The 10,069-nt window shown below is 46.2% G+C and overlaps 1 protein-coding gene across 4 annotated transcripts; it reads left to right on the forward strand.

Annotated features, from left to right (window-relative positions):
* The first annotated feature begins 3,292 nt into the window (after positions 1-3,292).
* Positions 3,293-8,149, forward strand: LOC125508482 (diacylglycerol kinase 2). 4 transcript variants are annotated; one of them, XR_007283524.1, is made up of 9 exons: positions 3,293-3,472; positions 4,008-5,140; positions 5,255-5,630; positions 5,735-5,811; positions 6,045-6,164; positions 6,245-6,409; positions 6,561-6,698; positions 6,837-7,338; positions 7,599-8,149. XR_007283524.1 is itself a non-coding variant. In XM_048673208.1 (8 exons), exons 2-8 carry the CDS (start codon positions 4,046-4,048, stop codon positions 6,800-6,802), a joined length of 1,983 nt encoding a protein of 660 aa, XP_048529165.1. In that variant the 5' UTR covers positions 3,294-3,472; positions 4,008-4,045; the 3' UTR covers positions 6,803-6,930. The 4 variants fall into 4 exon arrangements, 2 of the variants coding, with proteins under 2 accessions (XP_048529165.1, XP_048529164.1); XR_007283525.1 differs by having other exon boundaries at positions 3,294-3,472; positions 6,867-7,338; XM_048673208.1 differs by lacking the exon at positions 7,599-8,149 and having other exon boundaries at positions 3,294-3,472; positions 6,791-6,930.
* Positions 8,150-10,069: the final 1,920 nt, after the last annotated feature.

Raw genomic sequence — 10,069 nt, forward strand, 5'->3', positions numbered from 1 at the left:
AATAATCTTCTCATTGTTGACCGCTTTAAATGCGTTCATCATTCTCCCATGGTGACTACCGTCACTGATAGCCACATCATTCCCTCCCTCTTGAAACGAAGCTGTTCTCGGTTTCGTGGTAGGCTTTGGGATCTCCTTATTCTTCTTTACTGACAGAATAGTATCCTCCTTAATATCACTAGCAAACATGGGTTGTTGCACACATCGTCTTCTGGCATGCCGAAAAGAATAAGTGTTCGACCTTCCATCATGTGTGGCGTGATGATCATATTGCCAAGGTCTCCCCAGCAACAAGTGACATGCATCCATCGGCAAAACATCACAAAATCACAGTGTCGATATAGTCACCAACCGAAAAATTAAGACGCACCTTGTGAGTAATTTTTAGTCTGCCCGACTGATATAACCACTCGACGCAGTGTGGTTGAGGGTGCTTCCATGCAGGTAACCCCAAAGCTTTCACCAATCCCTTGCTGACCGCATTGGTGTAGCTTCCTCCATCTATGATTAACTTACAATTGGTGTTGTTGATCTTGCACTGAGTCTGAAAAATATTCCAACGCTGCCCCTTATCCTCCATGCGATCCTCTTGCACACGCTGCACCATTAAGGACGGATATGATTCAGCCGCTTCAAAACTAGCAGTCACCACCTTCTCAGCATCTTCAAATTTTTCACTAGAAGTGTTAGAAACTGCCTCTTCATCACTCGCGCATGCATAGCCATCTTTTGTGAGCAATACTCTCTTCTCATTAGGACATTCACGCTTCATATGTCCCCTTCCTCCACACTTGAAACACTCTATGTCACTGGAACGATTGGTCGACTGTGCACTAGAATCAACTCTCAACGGTCCTGATTTTGAAGCATTCTTTTGCACGGAACCATGAGGGCGATTTGATGTTGCCGTCCTGGAGCTAGGAACGATATCCTCGCTCTGATGCTGCGAGCGTCATCATGTGTTCAAAGTGGTACTGGGAACTGTGTTGACTTGGCGTCGCTTAATCTGTTGTTCCGCACGCACGACTTGGTGCACAAGATCTTGTATGTTGTAGTAGACCACCATCTCAACACGATCATGCACCTCGATATTTAGCCCGTTAAAGAAACGTGCCATGGTCGCCTCCGGATCCTCCGTTGTCCCTGTACGTATCATGAGCAATTCCATCTCCTTGTAATATTCATCAACACTCATATTACCTTGAGAGAGCCGCTGCAAGTTGTTGTACATATCTCTTTTATAGTGCTCAGGAACAAAACGTCACCTCATGAATTCTTTCATCCCTTGCCAAGTCGTCGGGCGATGTCTTGAACGACAAATTTGATTCCATCAAATTAGCGCGTAACTGGTGAACTCAATTCCAGCAAGTTGAACTTTTTTCTCTTCGCTATAATGATGGGCATCAAAAATTTGATCAACGCGCATCTCCCACTCCAAATAAATTTCTGGTTCGCACTTGCCGGAGAATGAAGGAATAGAAATTTTTATGCGCCCAACTCCATCATCCAAAGGCACACGCATAGCTTGATCAACTCGGTCATGCACTCCACCATGAACAGAAGTTTCAGGACGAGACTCATAGTGTCGTGGCCGTGGAGCGTACCCCGCTACCTGGTCAACGCCGTCATCAAGACCGTCATCTCCAACATGAGGATGTGCTGCCAAACGATGATCATGCACGCCAGCATGTCCGTCGCAAGCCGGTGGTGCATAACGCAGTGGAGCAGCCGGAGCAGTCTGTGGTGGTGCAGAATTCGTTGTCGGTATATTGATGATGTCTGTCAAACCATCGAACCGAGTGATCAGGACATCTATCCTTTTGCCGAGTGCATCATGACATTGCTTGATGTAGTTGCATGTGTGGTCAAAACCATCCCGAATATTTTGCGGAATATTATCCGCATACACTGGACGTATTATTTCCTCAGAATCAGCAGCAACCTCATCACCCTTGTTGACCGAGGTTGACATCTCAATCAACACAGTATCGTGAACAACCTTAGCTCTGATACCACTTGATAGGCCCCGACTAGATGCGAGTCGTTCGTCGGCCCGATCTTTCACGATACTGGCAGCAGCACAAGAAATTCCGATCGAGCAAAGATGCAAGACCGTAAGATCAAAAACTAGCGTCGACTAGATTAGTTCAACTCCACGCACAGCAGCAATAAAATCTCCACGGATTAGCAACGAAGATATTTGGTGTCCCCCAACATGGGACGTTTTCTACAGCTTTATTCAACTCACGACTAAAAACAAAATCTGCCCTATTACACGGCCATAGCCTTTATTTATATGATGTGCGCAGGCACCGGTTCTCAACCGACTCAATCCCAGCAAAATCTGAAACGGACTCTCCTATCCAAACTAAACAAGCAACTACCTAATTAATCACGCGGCCATGTTGATCACCTACCAATTAACTTGGACTCAGAAAGGACTACGTAACTACTAGGAACCAGAACAAAAGATTTGGACGTGCTTTTGCATGCTACAGACCCAGATCAAATTGACAAGTACCGTTCCTACCATAATCGTGTAGCACAAGGAGTTTTGAAGATGGGCTTGACTTCGTCCGGTGCAACCACTTGAATAGGAAATTTTCCAAAATAAATAATCCACTCATTGTTGACCGCTTTAAATGTGTTCATCATTCTCCCATGGTGACTACCGTCACTGATAGCCACATCACCTTGCGGTCGTGGTGGCGAAGAGGCCGCGATGATCACCTCGACGCAATAGGGGTGGTTGTCAGCCGGCTACTGGCTGCTCTGGAGCTCTCGTCGGAAGCTGCCGAGACCGCCGTGGTACGTCACCGGCGGTCGTGTCCCCTCTGCCACCGGCAAAGACGACAACGACCAAACCTTCTTCGATCGACGACTAAAACTACGGCGAAAGCGCGGGCGTGGTGGCGGTCATGTCGAGACGTGGTTTGGTAGGGACGGCCGGGGGCTGCGCGGTGAGGAGGCGGCCGAAGAATAGCGGCGGCGCCGACGGCGGGACGGGGCGGGAGAGAGAGTGGAAGCGTTGGGAACGGAGGGACTGCTAATATCCCCGACAGACAGGCCACGGGAGGACAAGGGCGTGCGTCGAGGCCGTCCGGGCGCATCCTTTCACCCAAAACCAAGCGCAAATTTAGACCGAGAATGAGTTTAAAACGGATGAAATTTAGATATTTATCTGTTTAAGGTCGCGTGTTGGGCCGTGCTATTCGTCCGTTTTAATTCAAACTGAGGCGCACGAACTGAGGTCGCGCCGTGGAGTTGGCCTTAAACGAGCCGGCACGCCACCGCGACCACGCCGAGTCGTCCTCGTCTCTCGACTCTCGTACCCCCTCCCCCTGCCCCTCCCCCTCGGCCAGCCAGCACACGACGACGAGACGAGACGAGACCTAGGGGAGCCGCGAGCCAGGTGGTCCGAAGCGAGCGAGCTAGGGTTTGCTCGATCCAATCTCCACCCACCCACCACCAGGTGCGTGCTCCTGCTGGTGCCCCGTGATCCTACCGAGTTCTTCCCAGGGCCGCGTTACTGTTGTGCTGTAGTGCACGATTCGCCGGGTTTGGAGTTCCGGGACGCCGAATGCGGGATCTGGCGGCTCCGATCCACTTTGTGCTGTGCTCCGGTTTCCTTGTCTCGTTTGACCCGGTTACGTTCTGGCCCCGATTTGGTTCCTTGCCGTCCGCCCAACACGTTGGGAAATTAATGGTGAATCCAAGGTGATCAATTAGCGAGCGCGCCAGAGAGGAGACCACAATTCGAACGAGAATTTTCCTATATGCTGTGATTTTTCTCCCCTTATATATTACTTTTACGGAGGGACTAGTATAAAACAGGAGCGAAAAAAACCCATCAGAATCATATACTGATATCCGAAAATTATTGTGTAAGATACAGTAGCGCCACATTTCAAATTTTCAACCTTAAGATGGTTATCTTTTTGTGTATTCCAGCAAGATTCTTGCATTAGGAGCAGATTTTGTTGGTGATTCGCTTCTTTCTGCTGCAGGTTCTGCCTTTTGAGGCCATCAAACCTGGCCAACTGTCATGGACCTGGTGGGATCACTGCTGATAAACATGACCCGCTGGGTTGACCCTTCTGGTGTTGAATTCTTCGGGTGGCTCATCACTGCCGGTTCCTTTGGCCTGGCGGCGCTCATCTACGGTCTCCTCAGGCTGCAGAGGGAGGCGTCGCTCTACTGGCTCAAGGCGGCCGCCAGGGAGAAGAAGGCAGCGTCGAAGGTGCTACGGTGCCCCTGCTCAAGCCATACCTGGACCGAGGACTGCTTCCGTGGTGGCCAACCTTCGACGTGCTGTGTGTGCCTGTCGTCGCTGGCCTTGCCTCAGGGTGTAGGCTCGAGGGCCCTTGACGCTGATGTTGTTTACCGGTGCTCTGTGTGCGGAGTGGCGGCTCATTGGTACTGCTCGCAGGGCGCTGACAAGGACTGCAAGTGTGTCACGCAGGCTGGTGCTTCCACTTTGCTGCATCACTGGTCGGAGAGGTGGGTGGAGATGGACGATAACCCGGCGATAACAACCTTCTGTTATTACTGCGATGAGCCCTGTGGTGTGCCATTCCTTGGCGTCTCTCCTATATGGCGCTGTCTGTGGTGCCAGAGGCAGATCCATGTTGATTGTCATGCAAAGCTGTTGAAGGAGACGGGGAACACTTGTGATCTTGGCCTGCTCAGTAGACTTATTGTTCCACCTCTATCGGTGAAACAAGTTGGCCAAGGTCCGGCAACCAGTGGAGCGTTCAACTCAATCAAAGAAGGGTTTGTCACTTCTTCAGTTAGGGGTCGGATTAGAAGGCCACGCAGCAAGAAACGCATGAACAATCAGTCTGGCATTAAGACAACTGCGATTTCCGCAGACAGTTCAATTCTCGACTCCGTTCTTGAAGGATTTGCTAGACTGCAGAACCTGAATGGAAAGTATACTCTGGCAAACCCCAAGTTCTCTGGAAACACTCTCAAGCAAACATGTGGTTCTGACATTACTAATGGAGAGGAAAAGAAGTATGAGCTTGTAGATTTGCCACAAGATTCGAGGCCGCTGCTTGTTTTCATCAACGGCAAGAGTGGTGGCCGTAACGGGTCTTCTCTTAGAAGAAGAATGAACATGCTGCTGAATCCCATACAGGTAATGTGACCTTGTTCTTTCAGTCCCAAATGGACTACACCTTATATTTTGCAATGGAGGGAGTAACAGATTTGATGCTCTAACCTTGATCTGACAGTTGAACTCTTATTTCAGATATTTGAGCTTAGCGCTTCTCAGGGTCCTGAAGTTGGATTGCAACTATTCCAGAATGTAAAACACTTCAGAATTCTTGTTTGTGGTGGGGATGGAACTGTGGCATGGGTTCTTGATGCCATAGAGAAACAGAACTATGAATCCCCTCCCCCGGTTGCCATTCTTCCACTAGGAACAGGAAATGACCTATCGCGTGTTACCCGCTGGGGTGGAGGTTTGTCTTCTGTTGAAGGACAAGGGGGGATATGTGCACTTTTAAATGACGTTGATCACGCAGCAGTTATGGTTCTTGATCGCTGGAATGTAACCATCAAAGAGAAGAATGGGCCACAAGGTCAATGCATCAAGCAAGTGAAATTTATGACTAATTATCTAGGTAGACTATCCTTCAACTTCCACCATCTTAGTCAACATTTGATGCATTGCATATCTCACTCATCTAGATGTTGCTGAATTGATTTAGTTTCTATTGACTTGTAGGTATTGGATGTGATGCCAAGGTTGCATATGATTTCCACACAACTAGGGAGGAAAGGCCAGATAAATTTAGCAGTCAGGTAGGGATATTCCTTTTTTTTTCCCTCCTTTCGCAGCTTAAATCTATCTTACTGCAGAATTTATCCCCCCATTTGGGACACATGAATTTATCATATTCCCACACGAGAACAGTTTCTTGTGAAATTCCTGAATAATTTCTCCATTTCAGACAATGCTAAACATTTGATATGCTATGTGTTCTAGTATTCTTTATGTCAGAAAAAGTGTTAATGGAACTATTTCCATGGTGCAGTTTGTGAACAAGCTGATATATGCTAGAGAAGGCGCTAAGGATATGATGGATAGGTCATGTTCTGATTTACCATGGCATGTTAGCCTTGAAGTTGATGGAAAGAACATTGAAATTCCAGAGGTAACCTTCTCTATATCTTTCATGTATCTTCACTTTCTGATTTATCTTTGGTGGATCTTCTTATCTGCTATGCTTATCAGGATGCAGAAGGTGTGATCCTTCTGAATATCGCTAGCTACATGGGTGGTGTTGATCTTTGGCAAAACGACAATGATTATGATGATGATTTCAGTTCACAATCAATGCATGACAAAATGCTGGAGGTGGTCTGTATATCTGGGACATGGCATCTAGGCAAACTGCAGGTAAACATACTCTGTATATTGAACATGTTAACTTATTCTCTATTTCCATTTTCCAGAACATCTCTTGTTATCGCTTCTATATAATGCTATCAGCCTTTCAACAATAATGTTAGCGTTAACTCATATATAATTGTTTTCTTGTGGTTGATAGGTAGGACTATCGAGAGCACACCGACTAGCCCAAGGAAGAGTCATAAGATTTCACCTGCACAGTTCATTCCCTGTTCAGGTTGATGGTGAACCATGGATTCAGCCACCTGGGTGCCTTGAGATATCTCACCGTGGACAGGTACTTTACTTCGTTATGTGCATTAGATATGTATGATAGAATTCACACACACACATACGTATGCTTTGAGATATACTTTTTTCCACATGAAGGGCCTGTTCTGATCTCCTCCCAACTCTCCAAACTCCCCGAATTCAGCTTCTCAGGGCAGCTTCGAACTCCATGCAGGGAAGGGATTCCGTTCTCCAGCTTCGCTAGCTTCGAATTAATAAAGATGGCTGCATGCATCGATTAATGCAGAGGCCAGGGGTTTAACCTCCTTTTCAAAAAAAAAAGCCTCGGTGGCTTGTCTTAGCACCATAATGGGCCAGCTGGAACCAGCTCGTGGAAACAGGGAGCGAATCGCTATGTTTGGTGGTCGGGAACGAGCGAATCGTTATGTTTGGTGGTCATGAACGAAACGTTATACTTGGCGGTGGCACTGCAGGTGTAATTTGAGCGAACTCCAGATTTTGGTTTTGGTGGAGCTGGGCCGACCGAGCTTCAGTTTTTTGCACTACGCTCTGGCTCAGCTCCGAGAAGTCAGCTTCTCGGAGCCCAACCGTTCGGGGCATTTTGTACTGCAGATTTGGTGGAGTTAGAAGCTAGATGAGATCAGAACAGGCCAGAAGTTTAATCTAACTGTAGTTTGTGAAGTAATGTGAGCTTTCCCTACAGACTTGTAGAAATTGTGAGTTGTGAATTAAATTAGTGTGTTTCTGAATTAAAATTGTGTGGTGGAATCTTAAATTAAGTCATCTTATGTCCATCAGTCAAATAATAAAACACAGTCCACACAGCTGACTGACAAACTTAATAACTATTTCAATACACTCATCTGGCATTCAGATAGAAGTTTATTATATAACAAGTGCAAGTACATAGTGAAATCGTTTCTGACGCTGCCTTGCTGCTGCACAGATGTTCATGTTGAGGAGGCCATCTGAAGAGCTCACTGGGCATGCTGCGGCAGTCATGAGTGACGTCCTCGTGAACGCTGAGTGCAATGGTGTTATTGACGCTGCTCAGAAGAGATTGCTCCTCCACGAGATAGCACTCCGTTTATCCTCCTGACAGTCCATACTACCCTCTCCACTCAGAAACCTAACACTGTTGATACCAAACCCTTTTGTGTTGAGAAGTCCCTTTTGCACAGTTGAAAAGGCATGTGGTAGATGTTGATGTATACAACTAGGGAATGGAAGGTTTCCCACGCTTATGGTTGGCTGTACCTTTTCCGGATTTAGATAGGTTGGTTGCTTCTTTGCTGGCTGGGGTGCCAGTTGAAGTGGCTATCAAGGTGAGAAAGATCCCAAGAGAATTTTGTAGAGACCTTAGAGCACCCTAATTGCATGTAGGGCTTTTGTAACTGGAGTGTGTGTTACAATAGGCATAGCTTTGGGGCTAGTGTCTAAAACTTTGTGTTGTTCTGTTGAAGAAACTCATGGTGATAATCCTGCTGATTCTGTTCTTGATGTATGTCTGCAATCCGTATCCGTGCTGAAAATTCTTGTGCCTTTTTACTAAAAACTACTGATGGATGCCCATGGTGAATATTGGAAAATTGTGTGCCACGAAATGAAAATAAAACAAGATGATCAAAAAAATGTTCTAATTAAGAATTATGTGTCGAACATTATGGCATTGTGTCTTCATTCATATAGCCACAAACTGATTCTCATGCAATCGTTGTTTCTCCTTAAACGCCATCACCTAATTTTCATTCTTGACACCCTCTTGGTAAAATGATTCTTTTGATCTCCTTTATTGATGATCGGTCGGTTGAAAGGAAATTTAAGCTAAGTGCCTCTCAAAACTAAGTAAACATGAACTATGGCGAAACAGAAGAATAAAATTATATTTTTTCTGAGAAATAACCCTCTCAACCTTCATACACTGGTCCCGAAGCCAAAGGAAAAAAAATATTCTACTGAAGACAAATATTTATAGCAAAATATTTGAACTTCAGGCTGCGTCTCGTGAAAGCTACAAATACAAACGCAAAATCTAGTCTAATAATAAGTTTACACTCTTACAACCCAAAGCATGTGATTTGATCACCTCTAAGTTTCAACTTTATCTTTAGCCTAAGACATGCTTTCTGATATCGTGTAGCTGCAGACCAAAGCTCCAAGCACGAATGAAAATCGAGAGCAATGTGATGAATTATAAATTAAGTAGGACAACCAACACATCTCGTTGACACACTACCGTCATGCAAAATATATATTAAAGTTCTAGTTGTGTGTGCGCGTGCCGTGTGTTTGTTTTCAGGATCTCAATATCTAATATTCAAATAAACATAAAAAATGTGAATAGCTTTTCTAGCAAATATGAGTAGACAAAAGTCAATTGTACATCCTTCCATGCAATAGTAGTGTAACCAATAGAGCATGCGAAGGAAATGAAGCTACCTGTCTTGCTCACCCTTCTCACCCCTCGTGTCACAAAAAAAATGAAAAGCTGAGGTGGAGAGACTCGCTTTGTGTAGCAAAAACTTGAAAGCTAAGGCCCAGACAGAACGGCCCTAATGCTTCTCCCGGGCTCAGCCAGTCGTCTCCCCATGAACAACTTGACCTCTTCTTCCTTTTTCTTTTCCTCTTGCTATAACATCAATAATGATACAATTAGGGATAGTTTCTATGCACTGCACTTACGAATGCCATCATGGCACCACGAGGTCGGTATAGATTGAAACGATTGGTCCTCAAATTCCTTCACCGAGCCACAACTTCACGCCACGTACATGTATCAAATCATCTGTAGGCACATCATTATTGTTATACCAAACCCACACTTCCTCCTGCTATGTCGCAACCAACTTAGAAACAGAATGTACCCTTCACTTCTCAACACATCACGATGCTAGGAGTGTGCCAACGGTGTACGCGGAGGACCTCCTAGTGCGCATCAAAAATTTCTCTGCACGGGAGGTGCTGATGCTGCCAGGGGTGGGAAGTTCCATGGATTATGGCAAGGATGGGCTCCTAGTGTCGGCACCCCACACAGACACGGGGGACACCAAGGTCAGGGTCCTAGTCGCTTTGCGGGTTGTGGCAGCGGTGGGCCAGGGGAGGAGTCTCCTTGGACGCTAAAACACACCTCATGTCCAAGCTCTTGGACGCTAAAACACCCGTCATGTCCAAGCTCTTGGACGCTAAAACACTCGTCATGTCCAAGCTCTTGACCATATTCAAATTCCACATAGTCCCATCATTTTTTCACTCAAAGCAACTTAGATGGGCTACTTATCTTGTATTTTTCTTCCACAAAATATTTGCTAGGATTATCCAGGGTTGCGTCACCGGATTCTCTTCAGAGCTGCATTTTTCCCTGCTTGTGAGGGACGTAGTCGCGGCCATGACCAATCCCTCTACCTCTTCCACTTGCAT

Source organism: Triticum urartu, chromosome 5 (assembly GCF_003073215.2).
Source record: "Triticum urartu cultivar G1812 chromosome 5, Tu2.1, whole genome shotgun sequence".
In the NCBI taxonomy this organism is placed as follows: Eukaryota; Viridiplantae; Streptophyta; class Magnoliopsida; order Poales; family Poaceae; genus Triticum; species Triticum urartu.